General features: G+C 41.2%; 1 protein-coding gene across 1 annotated transcript; it reads right to left on the bottom strand.

Annotated features, from left to right (window-relative positions):
- Positions 1-321: 321 nt before the first annotated feature.
- On the bottom strand, positions 322-26,667 carry LOC133999896 (SH3 and cysteine-rich domain-containing protein 2-like). The gene is made up of 11 exons (XM_062439240.1): positions 26,581-26,667; positions 15,121-15,469; positions 13,827-13,921; positions 11,655-11,739; positions 8,922-9,037; positions 8,180-8,249; positions 7,873-7,976; positions 7,686-7,774; positions 5,620-5,671; positions 2,116-2,253; positions 322-420 (listed from the first exon to the last, which is right to left on the bottom strand). The coding sequence occupies exons 1-11, from the start codon at positions 26,665-26,667 to the stop codon at positions 322-324; spliced, it is 1,284 nt and encodes a 427-aa protein (XP_062295224.1).
- Between the last annotated feature and the right edge of the window lie 343 nt (positions 26,668-27,010).

Raw genomic sequence — 27,010 nt, 5'->3', positions numbered from 1 at the left:
TTTGAGATAAACCTACAGTTAAACTAGGCTGCAGAAAAACAGCTCCCTTCTAAGAGCAGGACTACTGCATTACTGTACACTCTATTGAAGACTTACAGTAAATCAATGCAACTGGAAATCGCAATGTTCATAGGGGGAACCCAACTGGGATGTGGTTCCAGCTCTTTTCAGATGTTTGTCCAGTTTATCTGTGTCTGGGTTAAGTCAGTCAGGACTGTCTGGAGAGGGAAGGGTAGGCGGAGGGGTGATGCTAATAGTTTGAACATGGGTGCGTCCCAGGGGAAAGTGGAAGAGGAAAGATGATGATGTGCACGCAGAGGCTCAGATCTCCTCGATGGAGTCAGCTGGGACCAGCCCTCTCTTCTTCCCGCTGCTCAGCTTCAGAAACACCTCACCGTCTTCTCGCTTCCCCACACAGATCTAAGAGGCAGAGAGAAAGAAGCTGACTTGCTCTTTTTTGTAATATATAAAGCCTGTTTTACCTGTCAAAAGTGATATCTAAATTTAAGGATTTCAACACTTAAACAGGTCTTAAAGAACATAAACAGGGATTTACCAATCAATTTTCTCAGAAAAGTATGCAAAAATATTGCCATTTTTATTCTATTCTAAGGTAATGTATTAGAATTTATTTTTAATATTTAAAAAAGATGTGGAAATCAGTAAAAAAGCAAAAAAAATAAAAATTAAAGCTGCAAGCAGCGATGAACGGGCCCTCGCCCCCCCATGCATGTCGGGCTGTGACGTGGTCGGAGGGCGCACAGGTAGACGTCTTCATTCGCAGGCTTTTATTTGACGTCGCATGATGTGGTGAAATATCACTGCCTGGCGCTAGAGATCACCCACCAATTATATGTCATGTTGTAGTATGTGACGTGGAGAACACATCCTGTAAATTTCATATAAATCGGATAATGTTTGTCATATGAGGCTGACTTCCTGTGTCCAGTAGGTGGTGCTGTGTATATGACACAGTATTGATGCATAGACGTGTTCAGGGCGGGACCCTCTACACGCGTGATTAATTTGGTGTAGATTGGACGATGTCTGTAGGAGTTATAAGGATTTCCTGCTTTTTGGTGAAGGATGGAATGGCGAAGGCACCGCCACGCCCAAACCGAATCCCTAATCAGAACGTGTTTTTGAACATTTCATCTCCAATGTCTCAAGATTATTCTGAGTGAATTTGAAGTCGGTCGGATGAAATCCCTAGGACAAGTTTGTTCGGCAAAATTGCACATATTTTTCAAAATGGCCGACTTCCTGTTGGAGTGACGTCATGAGTCCAAGAGACTTTTTAGTGCGGCTTTACACGATACATGTGTTTACTGAATTTTGTTTGTCTACGTCAATCTGAGTCGAGGGGCTCGGTTTTTTAAAATTTTCTAGGGGGCGCTATTGATCCATTTTGCATCGCCCATCTCAGTGATCCTTAAAATATCAAATTTTTCGCCGGATCGGACATGATTGCAAGTTTTGGTGAGTTTTGGGGCATGTTTAGGCTGTCAAAAAGGCGTTTGTTTTATAGGAACTATAATAATAATCAGGACAGATACAATAGGGCCTCGCACTGGTCAGTGCTCGAGCCCTAATGATACAATATTTGGGTGAAAATAGATTTTAGAGGGACACAATCAGCAGCTTCATCATTTCCTCTCAATTTTCTATTATCAGAAGCTTTTCTGACTTAATTATTGCAAGATAAAGTCTTAATGTTAACTACAGTGTGTCCTCTTTAAGCAATAACATTAAGCGTTGGGTGCACAGCAACATATTCTGAAAATTCAGTGAAAGTGACATGATCCTTCTGCGTACAATCTGTTTTTTTCAGTGAAAGTCTTAAAAAATGGAGGCTTATGTAAAACGTCAAAACAGAGACACTAAGATGATTTCGGTGCCAAACGTTTGATCAGGCAACCTGTTCAGGATGTGCTCCTCCTCTCTCCCTATGTGTGCTGGGATTAGCTTCAGCCCCCTGCAACCTTGCAGAAGCAGGCACAGGAAATAGATAGATGGATGAAATCCTGTCATGACATACTGAGTAGAGGGGACTTACGTTTCCCAAAATGAAAAAAAATGAAAACAAAAAAGATCAGCGTGATAATATTCTGGTACCTGGGATTCCCTCACGGCCATGTGTCCTCTTTCTCGGTTGCCGGTAGAGCCCTGGACGACCCGCCACACTCTCTCTCCTGGGCGGACCCTCTGCACAAAGTTGGCAGGGAAGAAGCCGACTCTGTCACCGCTTTTACCCTGAAGAAGAAAAGTGCACAGTACATTTATTAACGTTTGGAATTTATCTGGGTGCCATCGAGACTATAATTGTACATGCTGCAGCATCCACAACAAGCTCTCAGTTCTCTCATTCAAAGCTTGTTTTATTCTTCGGTCGCAGCAGCACTTGTTTCTGTCCCTTCATATTTGTTTTGGATAATGTTTCAGTTGGTTTGTTTTTTTTATATATATATATATATATATATATATATATATATATATATATAAAGATGATGATGAGTCTATTTCCACCAGATGTACAATGTGTTTGTTTTGACAAGCAGAGTTCCACAGAGGCTGAACGTTCAGACTTGTTATCATCAATTTAGCGTTTAGTTAAAACAAAAAGGTGTTTTTGTTTAAACAATCTCTGTTATGAATAGCAATGACAGAAAAACAAACACTTCCAAACTCTTAGTCACATTTCTGTCTGTGCAGTGATAAAATAAAACCAAAACACAGCACCGGCATCACAGAAATGAAGGTAATAATTGCTACTGCCAGATATAGCGGTTACCTGGATGTCTGTGAGCATTTGCAGAGCCCTCTTACTCCACCTAGGCACCTGAGAAAAGATCTTTGCACCCATTCAGGAGGCAAACGCACACTATCGTTCCACTAAAAGACCCCAGCATCCACGCTGCTCGCTACAAATGACTAGGGCCTGCTGGGCTTCATCATTCTATTAGAAATAATCAGTGGAAACATTTTAAGCATAATATTACTCATCACCACCATCATCATCATCGTCCTCAATCTCAACAAACTAATAATCATCTATTCAATAATAATATGAATCAGCATTATAATCATTGTCTTATAAATTGCGCAATACTGCTAATAGCATTTGTTTAATAACAATAATCCCATCCTAATCCTCATCCTACCAGTCTGTGTAATTGCATTCATGACAATGAGAGAAGAAATACGAATAGAATACAAATAAGAAATACGAGGAGAAAGAAAGGGAAGAGAGAAGAGAGTAATAAAAGTTAAACAGTGTAGGGAAATGTGTGCATTAGAGAAAATTGAGCTAAGAAGTAAGTACACGTAGTCATAATAATGATGCTTCGCAGGAGCAGTTTAGAGGGAAAGAGTAAGAGGAGAAAATAATGGAGGGAGGGATAGATTAGAGGGAGCTGGGAGTGGGGAGAGGGGTGTTGGTGGGGGGGGGTAAGTGTGTGCGGGTTTGTTTGGTGTATGTGTGTGATGCCTTTGTGTGTGAAAGGGTATGTCAGATTAAAAAACTTTAGGCATCGCGGTGTGTGTGCGTAATGGCAGATATGTGTGTCTTAATGATGGCAAAAAGAGGTGATGAATGACATGATGCAGAAATTAAGAATTTGGTGTACAGATAAATGAATTCCAGATTAAGTCATAATCAGTTGTTTTTTTAAGGGAGGCAGATTATTTTTCATTGATATGTATTTGATAAGTGATTTCAAAAGGTTCGTTTTCCCAATGTGATACACAGGTACTTCCTGCGGCGCGGCAGTATGGAAACGTGCAAGCAAACCTTGGACAGATCAATATCATCCAGTCGCTGTCAACATGCAGAATGGTCTCTGTGTAGTGTGGCTGTTCAGGATGCACAGGTATAATATTAGTCTCATGCCCCTGATTTCTCATGAACCAGAAAGTACAGGAAAAAGAAGCCTCAGTGGGGATGGAGTCAGTGGTCTGAAGGATGCTGAAAGGACGCAGGGAGTGTCCCGCCAGAAGGAGCACAAGGGAGCCCCAGCCAAAAAGGCAGAAAAAAATTGCTAGGGCTACAGCCTGTAGACCACCACTGGGGGCTTGGCAGACAGTGGAGTGTCCCACTGGCACTGTGTGTACTGATAAATGCAGGAACACGTGGCTGGGTGAGGAGGTCAGAGGTGAAGCAGCAGGGTCGTCATCCTCTAGGCAGCAGAGGCGAACAGGCTATACAAGTCGTCCAGAGGGTAGCAGAAGGCTAGTTGAGCGTGAGGCAGGCCGGATGGGATCAACCCTAAATCTGATGCCACCAACCCAGACAACAGAAGCAGGATTCACAAGAATCTCCCAGCGGCATAGGCGAGGCACAAGAAGTGCAAGACTTGTTGGAAGACATCTTTTCTCTGCAACACCGGATGGAGAAACTGAGCTTTCAAACAGAGACAAGAAGCATAGATATCCTAGGGTCTTATAGTGGGAGGATGCTGCATGGTCAGCTGTGGCTCAGGAGGTAGAGTGGTTGTCCACCTATCGGAAGATTGGTGGTTTGATTCCTGGCTATTCCAGCGTTATGAATGTGTATGAATAGTTAGTTTCCTCCTGATGAGCCGATTGGCAGCCTACGTGGTAGCCCCTGCCATCAGTGTATTGAATGTGTGTGAATGGTTGAATGTGACATGTAAAAGCACTTCAAAAGCACTTTCGAGTGGTCAAAAAGACTGGAAAAGCGCCATATAAGTACAGTCCATTTACCTCAGTGATGAGTGCAAAGATCTTTTGTCAGGTGCCTAGATGGAGTACGTAACGGTAACCAATAACGATGCCTGTTAGAGGACGCAGCACGTATGAAATAGAATTGTTTTCTACACATTTAAAGAAAGGCTGTCTGTGTGAGCCTCATTATGCAAACATATTTCACTGTTTATCATCCTCTGCAACAGGTCGTGATGAGTTTAGTAATGTGACTCATGCACTATGCATTGGTAATGAATACATAACACATATATCACAAATATATATAATTTAAGGATTCCTCAGTTGATTTAAGGTGTTTATTGACTGCTGCTTTACTTCAGGCCACATCAATTCTGGTACATACAGGCCCGCTGAAGATTAACAGACTTTAGTTGAGACTGGATGCATCTTCCTTTTTCTTTGACTGAGACACAAACACGCACACACGCACGCACACATACACACACACACACACACACACACACACACACACACACACACACACACACACACACACACACACACACACACACACACACACACACACAAACACAGATGCACATTTATTTCCATTGGGAGCGAGTGAAGCTCATTAAAGACTCAATAGAGACCACTTTGCGGTTGCAACACTAGTCAGGTTCATTATGTTAAACTCTTTTTGTAATTTTCGGAGGAAATGATGTTCTATTTCTGTCTGTGGCTGCCTGCATGTTTATGACAGGAAAAAATGGAGCAGGTGTTATGCATTTAGGGTTTGATTTAAAGACTTGAATTAACACATACACGCAATAAATGCACGCACACACATTTCTGCACACTCAAATACACATTATTCACACGGGTACGCATCTCCACACAAACCAGCAAGCACACACACAAACACACACGCATGTTTGCAAATGATTTATTACCCACCTTCCACCACTCCTCATTAGAGTCATCAGTGACCTGCACCCGATCACCAGGACTGGAGGAGATAAGACCCGAGAGGAGATGAAAAAAAGAGGGGGCGTGAAGGGGAGGTGATTGAGGTGGAGAGGGAAAGGGGATGTTGAGACGAGAGTGGGGTACATGATGGGGAGATGAAGGGGTTTGAGAGAGGGAGAGCGGAAAGAAAAGAGAGTTTAGCATGAGCCCTGAAGATAACATTATCAAGCTGCCACAGCTACAGAGCTGCAGTGGTTAAAATGTGGACGAGCCTTTGTGTCCCTCTGCAGAGCAACTGATACCAAAGTCATGAGGTCTACATGAAATATGACCCTGTAGCGCCTACTGCAGCAGTAAAGTCTGGACCTGATCTGCAGCCAACCTGCGCTGCATGCTAATGATACTAACAGTTTTTTGATGAGACTCTCCAGCACACACACACACACATACACACACACATACACATACCCACTGTCCTAGATACACAGGGAGAAACTGCTGTCCCAATTGCACTTCTGTACGTTGCATCTCTTGGGGTGTCTGCTCTCACTACTGCCCTATATGATCATCGCTCACAAACACACACACAAACACACACACACACATATAAGTTCGCACACAGTAGCATAAACTTACCAACTAGGGTGAGACCCATATACCTGAGCTGATATTCATTAAATATTAATTATTCTGCTTGCTTGAAGTTTCTCCCAGGAGTACAGCTTCTTAAAATGTAAACGCATGGTTAAGTTTTCCAAAATAATACTTAAAAAATAAAAAAATCCTACTCCAAGTTAGAGAATTTCAACACCTAGATTAGCTAACAGCATATTGTAATTTACATATTTCTCATCGCATTATTTTCAGATTTAATTTCAGATTGCGAGGCTGACATGAAACTGACATGTCCTGTTTATGTTTACTAACAGCACAGTAACAGAAACAGTACACTAGCTCCAGTTGATAATGGAAGGGTCTACATTGTGCATCTTTTCTTTGTGAAAATGAAAATTCTTGAAAGAATAGAAAACATTAAAGTTTCATCGTAAGGTTAAATTTAGCTGAGGATAATATGAGGCCTCAGCTGTCTGAATTATTCAAAGTGTCTTCCAAAGTTACAGTTTATATTGCAAAATGTCCTCTTTTTTTGTGTTTACATTCCAAGCCACAGTGGACGGATAGTAATAAAGATGAAGAAATGTATGTGACTATTGTTTTAAGACAAGAAAAATGTGAACCTATCCTTTAATGTATAAAGACTTTTCCTACTGTTTAACAGGGCTGGTCAGCTGAAATAACAAACAGGTACAAAAACATGGTATAATTTTAAATTATCATCATCACAAACTACTGCCTGTTCTTGACTTCTTTTAAATATATTGTGTAGTCATTGGCTTCAGTGGTCAGAGCCTTGACAGAAGCACAGAAACACATGATGCCTTCATATAATGTGCACTCACACATAGAGCCAAGCACAGATGGCTGATAACAGTCCCATGGACCTACCTTTGTGATAGCTATCCCCCAATCATGCACACACACACACACACACACATACACACACACATCTTGCCCTCATTTTACTGCTATGTCCTTCCTTTCTTCTCTTTCCTCTCTCTCTCTCTCTCTCTCTCTCTCTCTCTCTCTCTCTCTCTCCCTCCCTCTCTGCCTATGATAATCTTCAGCTCTATGCTGTCTCCCCTCATGTCTGTCCGCTTTTTCATCTCTCAGTTGTTCACTGTCTCAGTGTCTTTATCCTCTCCCCTACTGGGAACACAGCTCAGTCGCTAGTTCTACGTGGGGACAGTGATGAGCTCCAAGTTTATAATTAGTCGTCCTTAAGGGCGCCCCGGCACTGTCCTCTGCAGATGGTGGGGACATTTTTGTCCTGCAGGAACAATGACCGGGGCAAAACACAAAGCGGGACAAAAACACAGACAAAAGCAAATGCACTCATGCGCACTCAATAACAAAAACTCTATTGTGGAGCAATATGTGCACTCTGAAGGTTATGAAATGTTTGCATGTACACAGTCTGTTTTGTTTTTACTCACTGCAGTTCCAGGTCGTTCTGTTCCTGAGGCAGAAACTTGAAGAGCGCTACATAAGTGTGGATGGAGTGAACTTCAATACGCTTGGGCACCTGGACACAGAGAGATGCAGGGGAAAGGGTGAAGGGAGGCAGTGAGACAGAAATACATGAGTGAGGAGGAAAAGAACAAAAGGTGACAGTATGCACACACTGCTAACCTCTGCGGGCGTCTGAGCTTGACCACTGCTTGCGTCTTCCTCCTTGCTGATCTCTGTTTCAGGGACAGGCGTGTCTGGAGGTGGTGAGAAATGTTCTTAGGAGGTGCCAAACACGCCCACACCCACACATATGCAATCAGGCATGTAATTTCCAACAGCCAGACACAGTAAATCTCTCTCACACGGAGACGGACATGCACAGGTAATCACGACATATGCATTGGACACACATAGGCGCGGACACACGTGGTACATATGCACATCCAGATACATTGAAACACAAGCACACTGTGTTTACCCCCTGTCTCCTGAGTAATCTCCTCTTCCATGCTGCACTGTCCTTCCTGGTCCTCCTCATCTCCCTCCCCCTTATCAAAGAAGGTAATAGAGATGGGAAAAAAATGAGTTAGCACCAGGAAGTCAAAGAAGATGTATTTGATATAGGGAGTAAAACTCGTTCTGCTTTGAATTATTTAGAATGCATACCACACAGATCAGTAATTCTTACTGTTGAGAGTGGACCCGCAAAGAGGTGTGCATGTCTGTTTTTTCTATTTACTATCTTCTATTTGCTGATAAACACATATTCATGAAGACTTGAATGTAGATATAAGTCACTTTTGTTTTATCTTGTTATTTATATATGCAAATTGTTTTGGAGAGATATGCACACAGGTTTAACTACATGATTAATGATGAACCACAGAGGCCAGTGTCATCCATTATACTCTTTGTAGATGATACCCTGGTGCTCAACTGTAACACCAGATACCAAGTTGGATTTGAGCCGAGGACTACCATGACCTCAAAAGAGAGAAAAAATGTAACAGGCTTCACTTTTGAAAACTATTTTAAAGCTGAATATAAAGTCTTTAATGTTATCAAGAAAATTTTGGCAACAGTTTGCACAAAATATCACTGCTCTGTGGTTTCGATATTTCCCAAAGTAAAGTACTCAATGAATCAACATTGACAAAACTTTTTATCACCCAGGATTCAGCTGTCGTCTACCCCTTAGCCACAGACTGATGATGTCATACCAGGGTGCGTGTTGGCGATTCTGACAAACTGCCAAAACTGGAGCGGCTCATCTGTGCCAAGGACGTCCCGTAGCGCAAGGCGGCATACACAGGGTCTACACGCATCCTCGCAGCTTCTGAAACCACACAGACATTGATAAGACTCATGTGCACGCACACGCGCACGCACGCACACACATACATACACGCTCGGTTCATTTACAAACACACATGCAAATTATTCACGCAAAGACACAGTTCCACACACACTACAATTAAGGCTACACACTGAGATTACACTTTTGTGCTTGTGCCAATCTGGAGGAAACGGTGGGTCTAAATATAACCATCAGTCCTGGACCAAAGTGACCCACTTTAGATCTGAGAGAGGACAGCAGCCAAAAGTTAAGGAGACATCAAGACATTCCAATTTAATTGATTTATTTATATAATTACTTACTGAAAAGAGATGTGTGTTAGTTTTAATAGCTGTGATATATGAGGAGCTATAGTAGAAACGGAATATGAGATGTGATTTAAAATATGGAAATCCTCAGAAAGCCATCATTGCTACATTTCATGTAGACGGCAGTGCCTGGTGCTATCAGAGTATTTCAGAAGTTAGGAATAAGATTTTCTGCTCCTTTTCCCGTCCAACTCAACACACGAGTCAAATGGAGGGCCGAATTATTTCTTCTGTAGGGCTGTGTGTGTGTGTGTGTGTGTGTGTGTGTGTGTGTGTGTGTGTGTGTGTGTGTGTGTGTGTGTGTGTGTGTGTGTGTGTGTGTGTGTGTGTGTGTGTGTCTGTGCAGGATGAAGTGATTTGCAGTTTCATATTGAGCCCCTGTGTGCTTTCCAGACAGATAAAACATTAAAAAGGAATGCTAAAATTTCTGCAACAAGAATTTCTTTGGTACGACTAGTCCGAGTGTTTGGATTCAATAAACTCACTCTGCTTTAAATTGGTTATGGCAGCATGAATGAAGGATACATTTCTGCAGAGAGCAATTAATTGCTCTTTGCAGAAACCAAACAGCAGAAAACTGTGCTCAAAGACTTCAGTCATCTTCTTTATACAAACAATCATTTTACACTCAGTCTATGACCTTCAGTTTTCTTCTCAGTGCAAGCTGAATTCTACATGTGGTACGGCTTGAAATCTGTCAACAAATAAACGTGCATCCATTTTCAACAAAGTTGATCAATGACAAATATTTTAGCAATAAAAAACATTCCTTAGACTGGGTTTTGAGCCAAAACTAAATCCTTCATTAATCTTACAGCTTTTGCTTTTGTCCAAATACAGAAACAAACCATTGTAGACTTCTGTGTCATTGCCAGGTAATTATGAAAACAATAAACGGATTTGCCAAAAGACAGTGGATGGAAGATAACAGTCTAAATCCATCATGAAAATTTGGCGTCTGATACTAACATGCCTAAACATGAGCTCAGTATTTTACCAAGCCTTTTGTTAGCATGATGCTGAGGACACTTTGCAACATGTGATTGTGAGTTTGGCAGGTTACACTCTCAGCTGGCCCTGGCAGAGTCCCAGGCCTCATGGAGCTGAGCTCGGGGTGATGATGGTGCTGTAGGTTAATTGTACCCTGATTCATGGATAGTACAAGGAAGTGACAGCATGAGGTGCTAATCCTGAATCAGCGAGGCAAACAGTATGTGAGATGAAGGGCTGTATCACCTACACACATGTTCATCCAAATGTATATGGAAAGGCTTTTTTCCCCACCCTGGTGAAGGCGAGATAGAAAGAAATGCTTGGTGAATAAAGGATGGTGAACTGGAGAAAACTTGTGATGTTTTACTTTTGATGGAAAGCAAATAAGCACCTAATCAAAGATTAAGTAAAAAGGAAGAACAAATTCAGGTACTTTTAGGCCAGTGGATGTAAAAACAGTCAGCGCTTGTACCAGCTTGTTTAATGCTGCATTCACGCAATGTTGGCAGAGCACAAAGAACTTCTGGAATTAGCATTCATTCTGCAGGTTAGCCTTGTAGTCACACTATTTTGTGGCCTAACTTAGCTACTTTTGCTGTGTTACATATTTCTAGCGGTTAATAAGCTGAATCAATTGTATTGGTGTTTATTTTGGATTTAAGTTAGATGCAACTCCCAGCAATGGTTGCCTTGCTGCCATTTTGCCACTGATTCTTTTCATCGAGTGGGAAATATTTTCGCACGTCTCAGACTTGGATTAACAATTTGGAAGTTGACATGAATCATTTTGACTTGGGTGCTCATACTGAAATAAAGGTTTGAATAATGTGATGTGAACACAGCATTAGTGTTAATCAGTATTACACAACAAAAGTAGGGTCTTAAAGTCATAAAGAACATGCCAACCCAAGGATAAACAGTACAAATCATAAGCATTATATATAAAAACATACATATTAGAGCTTAATATGTTAATCACATACTTTCAGAGTGTGGGCCATCCGTCAGCCTTCAAGAGAAGCTGAATTTGTTCTTCCTCTTTATCTTTTTCCACTTCATGCTCCTCGGATGTCAGGTGAGATGGAGACACTTCTGGTTTTATTACAGTACTCGCACAAGCACACAAAAATCTATAAAGTATACCAAAAAAAAAAAAAAGGCCAGACAAGAGCAGCATCACAAAACAAAAGCACAGAGAGAGACAGAAACAAAACAATGCACATGTGCACTCACTCTTACACACATACACACACACACATACACACACACACACAGAGACACTCAGTTATGCTCACCTTGGCTTGGCTGGACTTCCTTGACGACGGTTAGTTGGTCATTGACAAGCATTGGCGAGCTGAAGTTTCGCTTGAACGCTCCAGACTAATGGAGGATAGCAGAAAGCAGATTCATTTTTTTTCGGTTTCCATTTACTTCTTGTTTATAGGCAGAGCTGACGGGAAAATGGCTCTGTGTTCAGGACATTAATGGGGTCATTTTAAAATTACTGAATCAGAAACACATCAAAACGCACTGACAGACATGTGAGCACACACAGAGTGGCGCTGATCTCTGCTACGGCGTCAGAAAAACTGAAGCGAAGTGTTGGCTTTCTCTGCTGCTAATTAAGAACAATGATTCACTTACTTGTGTGCACATGGCTTACACATATCCATGGACATGTGATTCTCTGTGTGTGTGTGTCCACACGACTGCAATTTCACACTGAATTAAGCGCAGTAAGTGTTTCAGCTGAGATATCAGTTTGCCTTGACTTGCAAATGGGCCACTCACTTGGTCATAATATGTTGAGGAGACACTGTACAGACAAAGGCAATAAGTGATACCTTTGTTCCTGTAAAGATGTCAAGCCTCTGGTCTGATATTTTGCAGCTTGCTGCCCTCATCATTCCTCTAACCTCTCCTTCATTTTCTTTGGTGCTCCTCTCTGCACTGAGCTGCTTTGAACGCAGTCCTATCAAAAATGTTCCAAGTGGCTCTCAGAAGGTCTCGCCCCTCGCTGCATGCTAATATCCTCTTCTCCACACTTGAGGATAAACAAAGAAGCAGCGTCTGAAATCATCCCCAATTTTCTGCCTAGTGGACTATATTCACCTTGCATAGTTGCCCTTCAACCGGTGTCCAAATTTAAAATGCACAAATTTCCACAATGAAATGAATAATGCAGTATCCATAGCATCTACATCACCCTTTGATGGAAATCCCACACTGTAAATGTTTAACTTTATCATGCAGGTGTCAGTAGTGAACTACAGAGCAAGTCCAGATAGAGCTAAAGATCAAGTTATGAATGTGGATATCTTTACTTTTTTGGCTCCCAATGGAAGGCATTGGGATAAAAATGTTGTGTCTGTCACATTGGCACCTCACATCTATTAATTCACATCGACTGCAAAAACAGCATTCTGCTCTTTGAGTCCGTGTGTACTGTCAGCATTTTAACTTAATCTGCAAATATGGCTTGAATACCGAGTGAGTCTGAGTCAGGTCAAGAGGGATCCTGTGCTGGTGTGTCTGTATATTAATGCAATGGATGGGTGCAGTGACGTAGTTTTTACACAAATTCAAAATAAAAAAAAAATGACGTTTTAATTTAAGTACACAAATTGCTGCTGTCCATATGACAGTGATTCAACTGATGTTGAATGAGGTGAATTTTCTATTCTGCTGTGCTCAGCTGCCTGAAACTTCTATTGAAATGTTAATTATATTTTTCTTTTTACCTTGATACTGAACTCAAGGCTTTTCCACAAAACATATCCAATTAGATTGAATTTGAAAGTACAGGTAACCCAGCCAATACAGGGTTATGGTAACGTTACCATGGTAACAGTGTTTCAAATCACGATTGCAATCCAAATTGTTATTGTTGCTGATGTGTTCTATAATGTGGATATTAAATCTGGAAAAGGGAGGTCAAAGTGGCCTTTGGAAAGAAACATCTAATCCTACTAACACAGAGCACACACTGTTTTATTCATTTTTATTCAGATTCCTCCCCCTCTTTGGGATATTTCTTTTAAGCTGAGCACAGAGAAACTTTCCCCCTTGAGAAGATGAATGTGAAAACCTTATAGTGTCAAACTCTTCTCATGCATCATTCTGCACAGTGAAGCTCAAACATCAAACTGGAAATGAAAATCCTCTCAAAAATGCACCCTCCTCTCATATTTTGAGAAGGGGGGGACTTTAAGGACATGACTTGATGGGGGTGTTTCAGTCACAATCATTACATCATGCACTGCACCGCACTGTCTGAAGTGCGGTGCAGTGCAAAAACAACACAGCAGTGAATGCTCAGTACCAAAAATGTTACCAAATTTGAGAAAGCCACTTCACTGATTACAGATAAAAACTTAAACAAACAAAGACATTCAGGCAGTGACTATATTAGGAAAAATGCAAGTCACAAAGGGAAAAATCCAGTATGATTTTCTGTGTATTCGTACCTTCCCATGACACGGCTGCTGCGATAGTTCTGAGGTGCACCACAGGTGAGCAGCCATCTTACACGTTTTACACCGCAAAGCTTGTTTGGAGTTTCCTGCAGAGAGGGACAGACACAGGCGAATGAGAGCAGAGGACACGGAAATGGATGCAGCCACAAAAAGAAAAACACAACAGGCTGTTTCGCTACAGAGCGCTAACAAAAACAAAGTGGTTTTCAGATCATATGAGCAGGTTTCACTCTGCTCAGGTAGAGAGTGTAATCAAGCGCTGTCCCCGTTTTTTTTTTCAAGCTGGCACAGCTAACAGAGCTGTCACTAACAGCTTCATAATCAACAGCACCTCTTCCAGAACAGCTCAGAGAGATTGGAAACCAGCTGGAGGTAGTCTTTCAATTGTAATCGATTCGCCATTGACTCATTTCTCTTTTTCATCTCTGTTTTCAGGTGCTTCAGTGATTTCTCCTCATTTTTTAGGTAATGAAAAATCCTCTTGTGATGGTTGAGTCATTTTGTGCCCTACAAACCAAATATAATACATTTCTGGATATGTCACACAGTAGATGTGAATTAAATCGACAAGTCTGTTATGGAGCATTAACCACAATCAAACAAATTGGACGGCAGAATGAAAACACTGTTTTTTACTTTTAAGAGGAAAAAATTGATTCATCAGCTTAACAGTGAATCAGAGGCCAGACTGTGTTTTAGTTACAGCTGGAGCGAGGTGATACACTACATGAATAAATTCACAACGCGTGCAAAAAAAAAGAAAAAGAAAAAAAGCAGAGGCACAAATGCAGAGGAGCAGGTTGGACACTGTAATCAATCATGGTGACTGAAGGTAGATTCAGCAGAAATACTAGCAGCAGATAGTATTTCATGCACGCAGCAAATTAGGGATAAACACACTCATCTCACACATTCGCACCACAGAAATTCCTGTGAATAATCAAATAGTTTCTTCACAGTTATAAACACTGTGAGAGCTGCACTGAAGTCAGATTGTCCAATTTGTATCTATTTTTCCTTAAATGGAGTAGATAAAAAATCTGCCAGTGAGATGAGATCATTTAAAGTTTTCTCATGTGTTTTTTTGTCAAATAAGTTCAAGCAACAGTAGCTTTATGACTAAGCTTTCAGTCCTGCTTGAGTCACAAGACAATTATAAACATCTTTATAATAATAATGATAGGCAACGTTCTTTACTTAAAATGGTCTTCAGTTTGCACTAGATTAGAAACCATTTGAACAAAAACATGGAAGAGAGTTCCTGGGAGTAGAATGAGCACCTTACCCACTATCATGTGCTTGCAGTGCTCGCAGTTGGTGGGCTTGCGAAAGACATGGTCCTGGAAACAGTGGGTAATCTGAGGTCCGGGAGGCTTGATGGACAGAGATGGGGAAAGGCTGAGAGAAGGGGAGTGGGAGGAGATGGAGGGGTTGGGGCTGAGGGACGGTGAAATGGACGGTGAGCGGTCGCCGATGAGAGGAGAGCCGGGCATCAGCGGAGGAGAGGGAGGCGGCGGGTCTGTGATGAAATCCGGGGGAAGGCGAGCATCGCTGTACGACCTTTGGAAGAAGTTCTCCACACTCTTGCTGCGCATCATGGTCTTGAAAGACAGCGAGCGTTTTAGTCTCTGGAGCTGCACAAACACAAACACACACACACATACACACACAGACGCACACACACACACACACACACACACACACACACACACACACACACACACACACACACACGTAGACATAGACACAGAGAAAGAGGGTACAAGAAGAATAAACACAAGATAAGCAAGAATCCTGCGCCACATTTGGGAGCAATAACAATGTCTAATACACCCTCAGGAAAGCACAGACAATATCCCGGCATCTATAAACACAACACTCGGCTTGGATTTGTACACCATGGAGAAAGAGTATGACTCATGAAATGCAATATCACCTCATACAGAAATATGACATCAATTTAAAAAGATCTACCTGTATGTTGCCAACAGTGAAACCAAGCAAACCTTTGCACAGTCAAATTGCTGCTTGTGAATTTAGCCCATGGTTGAACAAGATAAGCTTTCACTCTTTGAGAACACCCACGGCTATACATTGAGGACTGCTGTGTGTAAGTGGCATTTCCTTGGTAGTGGTGGCAGGGGGGCTATTGTGATGAAACGAAATAAGACAGTTTACACAGCCTTATCGTCTATCAACAGCCTATCCTCAGGGCTCTTAATCTGATGGAGCCTGCTCATTGGCCCGATTGATTGCTCCACAGGTTTGCACTGAGCTCAAAAGGCCAAGCTCACATGCCTACAACATGTAACCGTATCAAATTGTATGTGTCCTCTCAAAGGCGTATTGACTTAACCAGTCTTGCTTGCATCTTATAAGCTGCATGGACCAAACAGTTGTATGTGATGGATGGTTGCTGCATTTAAAAAGCCACAAAACGTCACATGAGCAACTTAAGCTCCTGTGAGCTCTGCTCTCTGCAGCCACACCGCATTGATTGGCTTGATAAACGCACGTTTTCTGACATTTCCCTCCGGCTCTGTGTACAGATGATGATGCTAGTTTTCCGGAGGATAGGTGTCCATTTGTCACCCTGACATGTGGTGACAGCAAGAGAGCAGCGTGAGGGCGTGGCCTTGTCACAGGGGAAGAATGGATCAGCACAGACGGACAAGCAGACAGATAATCAGTAGGCCACTGACACTCTGTGTGCACACACTCTGTCTGTCTGCCTGTCTGTGCTAGTTTTGCTCAGCACCAAACATAATCACTTTACAGGGACATGCTGTTTACAGCTCTGCGCGTCTGGGAATAAGATATGAAAACAGTTTGTCTATGTGAGTTCTGTGAGTGTGTGTGTGTAGGAGAGAGAGCAACACACGGAGGTAGAGCAAGAGAAATAACATTGTATGTGTTTAACTGAGTGTAAGTTTTTTAGAGTCCATATGCCTCCTGTCAATCTACATTCGTGAAATTTCCCTTCATCAGATCACCCTGATGAAGACAAGCTATTGCTATTACAGATCTTGGTGTACAGAATAATGTTGGTCTCTGCATCTTGTACCTTGTAAGGGCTTTATAAGCTGTGACTAAGGGATTCATTAATGACACAAACAGGGCAAGAAAATATTGTTAGTGTGACTCATCCTCCTCTCTTCAGTTTTTACCTTCAGGCTATCCAAGTGTTCTGTGATATGTTTTCACTGCTGCTTGTGAGAACGCATTTTTAATATGAATTGGAGGGATGCATGTGTTTTTTCATAGTTCTTGAATTTGTGTGAACTGCATATTTATTTATATGTTAGAGCAGCACAATAAATCCAAAACAATTTACCAATGGCAACAATAAAGTATGACATTATTATGTTGTTACTAGTTCAAATTAAAAGTTCATTTTTGAACTTGAAAACAAATGATCTTGACAAAACAAGTTAAATTTGTTCTTTAGTTTGCATCAAAATAGAAATTGGGCAAACTTCATCTCCTGAGCAGGACTATGTGATACTATTACAGCTGTGGCCATGTCCCCAGATGTTTCACTACTGTTTCCCCCTCCCTGTGTTCCCAGTGCTCATGTGTCTGTCTCTCTCTCTCCATCTTCACTTTGTTTGTGTGTGTGTATTGGTGTGGGCGTGGTCTCCCTTCCTCGTTCTCCTCTGCTCATCCTGCACACCTGCCTGCATTCGGCTCATTGCCTCTCAACCGCCTCTCATCAACTTGCAGTACATCTACCCTGTATCGCTGCAAGGCAAACTTTAGCTTGTAATTTTTAGTGATTCAGTTTCATCACGTTTCATGTACTAACCTGCCCCAGGATCATCACCCGCTGGCCTGTCCTCCTGCTTGTCTGTCTGTCTGCCAGCAACCTCCTAACCTCCAAGCTACCTCTGCCAGCCACGCTGCTCTTCACTCCTTCCTACATACGCCTGCCACACTCCTCCATTACTCACTCACCCCTGCTGTTGCTGGACTCCCATCAGCCCCTCATCCTCCTCTATAAAAACTCACCGCACCAACCTATCGGTGCCCGTTTCGGTCCCTCCTGTGTTCATAACAGATACGACTGAAAGCTGAACAGCTGCTAACGATCCTTGTGGTGCGATTGTTCTGTCTCACTTTTATAGAGTCGTAATAAGCCTCTAATGATCTCATGGCCATTTAGGACTTATTCACTTTCTAATAAGCCATCAAGCCTTCAAACTCAAGCCTTTATCAAATAGGTCTTCTGCAGTTGTAAATGTTAAATAATTATATGTAAACAGTCGGAGATTTCTCCCTCTTCAATAAACCATTGAAATGAATTGAATTGAGGAGTTATGCCGGAGGAGGATGCAGATCAGCTAAAAGGATTATTCACAACCTGACAACACACATGTTCCTATTGATGATCTAGTCATTAGTAAATGATTTACTTTTACAACTTAGAAAATGTTTCATACAGACTGCCTTTTAATAATGTTTTGTTAATGGTATAAAGATGCTTTGATGCACGTGTCTCTGCGTTTTCTGTGCAGCCTCACTGAGGGAGGGTAAGTCAACCTCCCTCAGTCAATCAGAGCAGATGAGTGCTGGCATAACAGCTCCGGCTCGGGCACATGTCTCAATTACAGCTAATCTAATCATCTGTCAGCCTAAAAAGCATTCCCGTTAGCTCCCATTTCAACATTAGCTGAGAGCATCATTCTTCTGAGGCAAAGCCAGCGAGATACCACGTTCAATTCAGGTCATCAACACATATAGTCTCTATTCATGTGCGGCATCTCGCATGAATTTCTGTGACTGGTTGGATGCCGATGTCGATGAAGATGAGTCAGAGAGGCGACCTTTGCCAGATGAAACCCTGGTTATGATGCATGATCTAGTATAGTGTATATTATTGATCCACTGCAATTTCATGATAATGCCTGTGGAGTGAAGATGAATCTGTTTCAGTCCTCCTCCATTTCCCTACACTGAATGCACTTCTGACAAGTACTAAGAAATGCTTTTCAACTGCAAATGCTTTCCTGAAAGTCACATTTGGGTTTAACTTGCCAATGTTTCTCTCTCTACAAATGATTTATGATTCACCTATGACTCCAAACTGCATGCAAAATGCATAAAGTTGTTGAGATTTACACACACCTGTAAAGTCAATATTCGTCAAGCAGCACAAATCTCACTGCTGTACACCATATTTGGCCAGGCTGTCTCAGAGGACCTGTAAAAGCCCATAATTCTCACATCTTCGATCAATCCCACAGCCATCCTCACATGTACCCTACATAAATGTTGAAAATCAATCCTGTATAGAGGGACAGCAGAATTTGAAGGGTCATAATTCAATGATAAAGCTTTTATTCCATCCAAATACATGGCTCTTCCTCCCTCTGTCAGAATTTAATGGCTGAAATATATATGTGGGATGTGACAGCCAGCCCAGAGGTCAAGACTGAACAAGAAAGGGTTGATCCCACTGGGAACGTCAGGATAAATGCAGCTTGTGGCAAGAATATGCTTCAGTGTGGACTGATTTTAATGATTGGCCCATTACGGAGCATTTCAAATGGAAGAGCCAATCCAGTAACTCTAGCTGTGCCTTCTTTTAGAGGCTGTGAAAGTCAAATTATACTCTGTCTAAAGTTTTAACAGTTGGAAATAAAGTGAAAAGGTTTGACATTCACAACCCTTCCAGGAAAAAGTTATAAAACCAGATATCTCATTGCAAATTTTTCCTCCAAATTTTCTGTTATAGTTTTTCTTCTGCCACTATCTGTGTGTCACTCCTGAACTGTGCCATTCCCCTTTGTGTTGTGTGCAACAGAGGGTGCAAGTTCTGAGCAGCTACTGCAAGAGATATACCGTACACCACAGTTTCAAGCTACATGTCACCTATAAGTGCAGTATTTTATTTTCTGCAGGCTGTAATTTCAGCTTTAAAACCATCCTCCAGCTTCATATCTCACCTTTGCTTTGAGGCTAGCTGCTCTAAAAAAAAAAAAAAAAACCTTTTTTGAAGTGAGGATATTTTAGCAAATATATATTTAGCATATTTTAAATTTAGATGAAATGAAAAATGTATTTTTTCCCCATCTTTCAGATGACATCCCTGGTCATATTGTGCATCTACTTAACAATATATCCCAACAAATTCTATTCTTAAGTCAAAATCCAATTATGTTTTCTTCCTATAAAACAAAATATGACATGTGCTTATGAAGGCTTAAATCCACCAATTTCAATCAATAATATCATGACATCCTCCCATAAATCTTCAACTTGTAGTGGGAGAGAGCTAAGATTCATTATGACATGTTTAAATCAAATTCCTCCCAATGTTACGTCCCGCCTGTCTATCCTGTTTCACTTTGAAATACATCACGATACAGAAGTTTGATATTCTCGAAAATGCCATGCCATGCCATGCCATGCCATGCCAAATGCCATCTGGGCTTTAAGAAGGATAACACTGGTACAACCTTTCCTGGCTCAATTCAGTTGTAAGTCATCAGCAGATTATGTTGTTTTAGGGGAAAATTATCACTCTCAATTACAAGTAGCAGGTACATGATGTATTTAGATATGTGATTATTCACAGCTTCACTGTGTGGATTCAAATGTAAAACTGGAAGGAGGACAGAAAATAGTTTGAAGTGGTTAGGAATAAGTGGTTGGAAGTACAAATAAGCTAAAAATCTAACATCACAAGGAGAGTTAAAAAACCCCAACATAGAACACATATAGAATATATATATATATTTATATATATATATATAGAATAGAATAGATCTTTATTGTCATTGTACATTGTACAACGAAATTGAGATGCAACCCCCTATTATTATCATAAATTCTCTGAGAAAAGTGTGCAGGCAGGGTTGGTCTTTATCAATACATATGCAGGGTATGTGAACCAGTTTCATGTCCCAACATTTCCCTGCTTGGCTGAAGCCATTATTGTCATTATGTACGGCAGCCTGACAGATTCCCGCTTTGAATACGAGATAAGAGATGCATAATCACAGGCTGCTGCTGCTTCCATCGTTTTCCTATTACATATGCGCACACAGCACATACAGTCGGTCACATGCTTGCTTGCACACGCAGATAAACACTTCTTTTCTCCTCTTTTTCCTTACAATTATTGTTTAATGGGGGGAGTAAAATAGTAGTGTGGATTACAAATGGTTTTCTCTCCAGAGTGCAATTCCAAGCACACCTCACTGTGCAGCTTTGCCCTGGCAACTCATCATCCACCCATTTTCACTCACCCAATCACTGTCCACATATTACACCTCAAGCACAACACAATGGCTGCCAGTCTCAGACAAATGCTATTTCTGATTGAGCATCGGTGGTGACAAACAAAAATCTCATGTTAGAGATCCACAAAATACACATCAGATTTTTCTAGCTTCTTGTAACCATCCAGTGCACAGTATTTCAACAGCTCACACCTTTCCCCTGGAGTGTCACATCAATAAAGATCACAGTAGTTAAGGTGTTACATTAATTAATAAGAACCTTGGCCCACTTCAGCCTCCCTCTATGACGTACTTCCCTGCTTGCATCATTCAAATCTGTGTCGTTCTCCCATATCTGAAGGGAAAGTGAGGTGACAGGTAATGAGATGTGAAGTGAATTTAAAAGTGTTTGTGGGTCTTCAAAGAGATGTTGACTCCATGGTAAACTTTGTAGTTTAGAGATGACAGTGTTGACACAAGAAATCATCCATGTGTACCCTGCAGATCATTAGCAACAGTTTACTTTAGCATTCACTATGCTAAGTGACTGTAGACTGTAATTAACAGTGTGTCCTGTGTGAACAGGTGTGCATGATAAAATCTGACAACGTTCATTATAAACGATCTGTCTGCCTTACTAGACTTCATATCTCTATATTTGAAGCTCTTGTCAGCTGGTCCTGCCCTTTATCTTAAAATGAATAAGTAGAGACTTCAAAAGGTCAAAATAGTTTGATATAACTTGGTAAATATTGCATTTGGGACTCTGAGCTCCTCACATTTTTCAAATGTAAAGTCATAGCTGTGAACTGACCTTTGACATCCTGATGAAACAGTGATATAAGATGTAGAAATCACAATGTCACTATTTGTTCTGATATTGATAAGTATCATGCTAGGGGAACTGTAAAAAAACTGTGTAAACTTATAAAACTCTCTAAATGTGTATAGTTCAGAAAATCAGAAAATATTAAAATTTAAGAAGCTAGAACGAGAACATTTTGCCAATTTTCTTAAAAACGAAAAAGAAAAAAAGACTCAAATCTATCAAAATAGTTGGCAATTAATTTTCTGTCAATTAACAAATTGATTAGTGGACTAAACATTGCTGCTGTACAGTAAAACAAGACTAGCAATACTCATTTTGCTACACAGTTGGGGTGAAATTACTCATCTTATCAGCAGGATTTTGTAATTGTATGATCATATCAACACAGTAAATGATCACATTTATTTGAAACACCATGTTGAAACCTCCCTGGTTCAGTTCCAACTCCTTTCCATCTTTCACATTCAGTCATCTTTTATCACTCATCTGGTTGTGTTTTCGCTGAAGGGTAAAGAAAATTGGGGGAGAAATCCAAAGAGACTTGAATGCACATCTTGAATGTGTCTTTGTCACTGAATGGGCAAGCTGACAGGCCAATGCTAAAGCTTATTTACAAGGTATTTTTCTAAGTCTTTATGTCTGTGCTCAGAGTCCTTCCAACTTTCTTGTGCGACATCATTTGGAGCCAGAGTCTTTGCAGTAGAGTTGGGACACATCCCCTCATCCTAACGGAGGTTTTAGAGTGGCTATCACAACTTTCAATCATGATGTCACACCCACTTTTTTATCCTCAATTAACTAATTAAAAATAAACTTATCAGAAAAAATGAGCAGTTGGACAAACATCAGCATGATAAGAACTACCTAAAATGACTGAAATCATCTTTGGGTAAAATGTATTTGCCCTGTACTTTGATTTTACGCTAACGTGGAGGGGGTGGAATTTATTACCTATTCTGCAGCCAGCCACCAGGGGGCGATTGAATTGTTTTGGCTTCACTTCTGGGGAGTCATCATGACCATGGATGTATTGTAAGAGATGGATATTTGACTGAAGATGGTGACCAAAGAAAATTAGGCTACTTTACAGCTTTTGGCCTGGCTCAACTGAAATCACATACTACGCACCACATACCCAATGCGCATATTATCATAAATAAACAGTAGTAACCATCTTTTCGGATGTACTGCTGTAATTATAGCCTCATTTCCTGAGAGCATCTTTGCCAGTTGGAGACACATAACCATAATAGCCTGCTCTGACCTAACCTCTACCGGCATTCATACTACTAATTTAAACATATTATGCCTAGTAAAGTGAAACCTTACACTTAAATTGAATCATTATTGATGTTACGCCAGAGCTGCCCTGGTCGCTGTCAGCCATTGTCTGTTATGGAGTTGTTGTTGTTGTTGTCACTACTGTATTGAATTGTGGAATATGTATGCCAGTATAGTGTCCAGTGCTTGCATACTATGATATTTCCTCATAAATAGTATGCAATTCATGTACTATTGGTTTCATATTAAGGTTTCCGACATACTAACAAAGCTCACACACTAGTTTTAGCCTACTAAAGAGCATGTTTGTATGGAATTTAGGATCAGCCAAATCTCTGCAATTGCCAGTTTGTACAAAATGTATTGTGTGGCTTTCCCACTATTCAGCCACCTTTGGCCAACTAATGGTGTACCTTCATCACTCAGCTAGTCACTCAGTCACTCATGGACATTCGTGTCTGTAGGGTTTACCTGTACACTTGTCACGGAAGAGGCTCCTGAATCATCATCAGCCCTCAGAGATCAAACTGCTCTCAACCAAGAGCGACACTACTGGCTGATGATTGCTGCTCAGGCATCTCATCTGCTCCACCACTCACATTTCTGCCAGCCTTGGCAGCAGACCGCAGCACATTGTTGGGAGTCAGGGAGAAAAACCATGCTTCCTGTCTGCTTAATCCCCTGGCACTGTTTTCCTCTGTTCTTGATTTCTGATATCCATCTACAGTATGTGGGAAGATTTTCTGCTGGTGGATTTCGGTGAGCGTCTGTTATCAGAACGAGCCACTCCCTCCCTTCCTGTCATCCTTAATTAATTAAAAACATCATGGACACATTGTTATGCATCTGATTAGATTCCCTCAAAAAGTTAGACCCTGCAGCTAATTTTTTATTTTAAGATCTCTTGGGACCACACCTGTCTTTGTTGGACTAAACCATGCTTTGCCTATCAGAGCTGAGATGACATTAACCCCAATATTCTCCTACAAGATTTCTTAACAGACTCCTATATAGCTGCAAATTCACATTGACTGTTCAGTGGCAGGGACCTTTTGAATCCTGAGCCTGATCCTGAAGTACAAAAGATGTTATAATTAACCTTCAACCTGAGCATCAACCCTCCGCAAGCTGTGCCAGGAGCGCAAGGGCTAAAGGTTAAAGTGAAATCTATTTGACACAAAGTCTTGGAATTCAATGCAGCCTTCATTGATTGGGAGAGTACGGAGAGACAAGGAAGAAAGCTTGTGATTGAATGGCCAGCCTGATGAGTTTCTGGTATTTATGGGTGTGATATGTTGAAGCTGCAGCGGCCAGTGAATCATGTGAATACCAATCAGTCCTGCTTGACACAGACTATCATCCAGTTTCCCTTTGGCGGCAGGTGGTGAGGATCGAGGCATTGAAGTCGACTGCATCGGAGTGGTGAAAAAAGGGCTCGCAACAATGCCGACTTTCATATTTCGTGACATGAAATATTTAGATGGAGCACAGAGGCAATCAGCTGTTGAAGTAGGGTGAATTAGAGTAATGTGGGATAATTTCTGCAATGGGAAATTCAGCAATATATTTTGATATGAAGCCAATATCTTATATCCCCATCCAATATCATTTTGAAACCCCTAAGGTTTTTTTTTTTGTATCATATCAGAAAAGAGAAAGCAAATATCACACACAGAGAAGAAATTGCAAATATAAAAGTGTTCCCTTTATATATAAAAATGTTCCCAAATATAAAAGGAACACTTTTATATTTCCCAAATTGTCCCAGATTATGTGCAAACGTGGGACAGCTGAAATCTGAGACACTTACTGGGAGGCTGAAAGGTCTAAATCACCTTAATTCATAAAATTAAAACTTCTCTGGTAAGTAACACTCAAAGCGAAAGTGCACACCCGCATTTGGTGATGCCCACAAGACTACAACCCCTGAATAGCTATAGGTATTTAATGTTCTTAAATGCATATTTCACTAAGAACATATACGACTGTCCCACAACCTAAAACCAGCTGTCCCAAATTTCAAACCACATTTTCTAAAGTAGGACAATGAAAATTTGAAATGAAAAATATGAAACATGTTTTCATCATATTATAGCTTATCTTGATGCACAAGTATGTCAATAAACACACCCACAGCAACTGGTAACACTGCTTCATTTATGACAAATGTATACTCCTAACATTAAATTGCTCTAAATCCTTTGTCACTGACCATTGACTGGACTTCATAGGAAGGTATTTGCTGTTGGAAGGTTGCCACGCCCCAGTCTATGGCATCATATGTGTGGACTCATATGATTTCACTTACATGACACCCCAGGTTTAGTTTGATAACAGTTTTAATCACTAGCATTTGTTAGAGAAAAAAAGACAGATGCATTTGAGCTTAGGTGAACTTAGCTTGGCAGATATTGCTGTAATTCACCCTATCTGACTGTGTCACTTTGCTTCAAAACATGTCAGCAGCGTGTGCGTGTGTGTTTGTGCGTTGGCAGCGAGCGGAGACATGAGGTGGAGACAAAGACCTGGCTAAGGGAAAGTTGTATCAAGTGTCTGGGCTTAATGAATCAAGTGTCCTGAACGCCTTGCATTTAAAAGCAGGCATTGAGAAAGCTTTCACAGCTCCTGCTCTTGGAGGCCAGCCCTCGAAATCTCTGTTTATACAGTGGAGTCAACAAATTAAATGGAATCATAAGGACACTTTGTAAGGACACTTGAGGCTCAGGCGGCCCTTCACTGTAGCTAGTAGTAGAATCTACTTCTGCATATTAGGCATAAAATGCACATGGGAAACTGTATAAGAAACTGTGATTGCAGCAGTGTGGTGTACAATTCAATTATGAACTTGTTAATAATGATTGAAAGGTCATGATAACTAAATAGTAACTATCATTTCTGGAAAGAGTTCATCACAACCATTGTTCTATGTAAATTACTTTCCTCTAATACACATCATCAAAATGCGTAATATGAGTTTAAAATCCCCTCAGTGTGCGTGTGTGTGCAGGGAAAGGGGGGGTGGGAGCTGGATAGACAGAAAGAGGGAGACAGTGACATCACACCTTACGTATGATGTTACACCTAATGACGCAGTCATGATGAATACAACTGCAATTGTGAAGTATTGACATTAATATTACATAAACCGGCGGAAGATGGAAGAATACAAAAAAACACCAAATTGCAGGTTGAAAAACAAATCAAATACTCTGCCCCCATTTACAGCCTGCAATCATTTTGCTGTCAGTCTGTGAAGGAAACTGCTCTACAAAGTTCACTGGTTGAATCTGGGTGGGTTATGTCTCCTCATTACACGAGGCTACACAGAGATTGGTGTGTGAACTGCAGGACTCGTCATTAGACACGAGAGCACCTTGTGTGCAGAACAAAGCTCGTAACTGTGGGTACTTGCCTTGGACGTCATGGGTTGGATGGACATGGTGCTTGGAGAGCGCTGAAGCTGAGAGTCGCTCTCCATCTCATTGTTCTCAGTCATCATTGGTAGGCTATGGAAAGAGTCCGTCGAGACACGAACAATTAAAAAAAAAACTTTCAACTCCTCAAACTGTGCGCTGCCAGTAGAAAATCTCCAGCTTTAGCCATATACAAGCTTGACAAAGTGTGACAGATCCACATCACATGGATTTGTGCGCGCTAAGAGGTGGACGCCTTATGGCCATTTGTTCTCCACACACCAACTGCGAGCCTGTACGGTTGATTAACGGAATCATAAACATTTACGCACACCGACTGTTTATATTTCGCCTATGCCATACGGGGACAAGCATTCAGGAAGAGGCTGAACCTCGCGTATGGGTAACTATATCGTCCCTTGACGCGCA

The sequence above is a fragment of the Scomber scombrus genome, chromosome 18 (genome assembly GCF_963691925.1).
Source record: "Scomber scombrus chromosome 18, fScoSco1.1, whole genome shotgun sequence".
Classification (NCBI taxonomy): domain Eukaryota; kingdom Metazoa; phylum Chordata; class Actinopteri; order Scombriformes; family Scombridae; genus Scomber; species Scomber scombrus.
The sequence above is the reverse complement of the archived record's forward strand: the minus strand, read 5'-3'. Positions and strand labels throughout refer to the sequence as shown.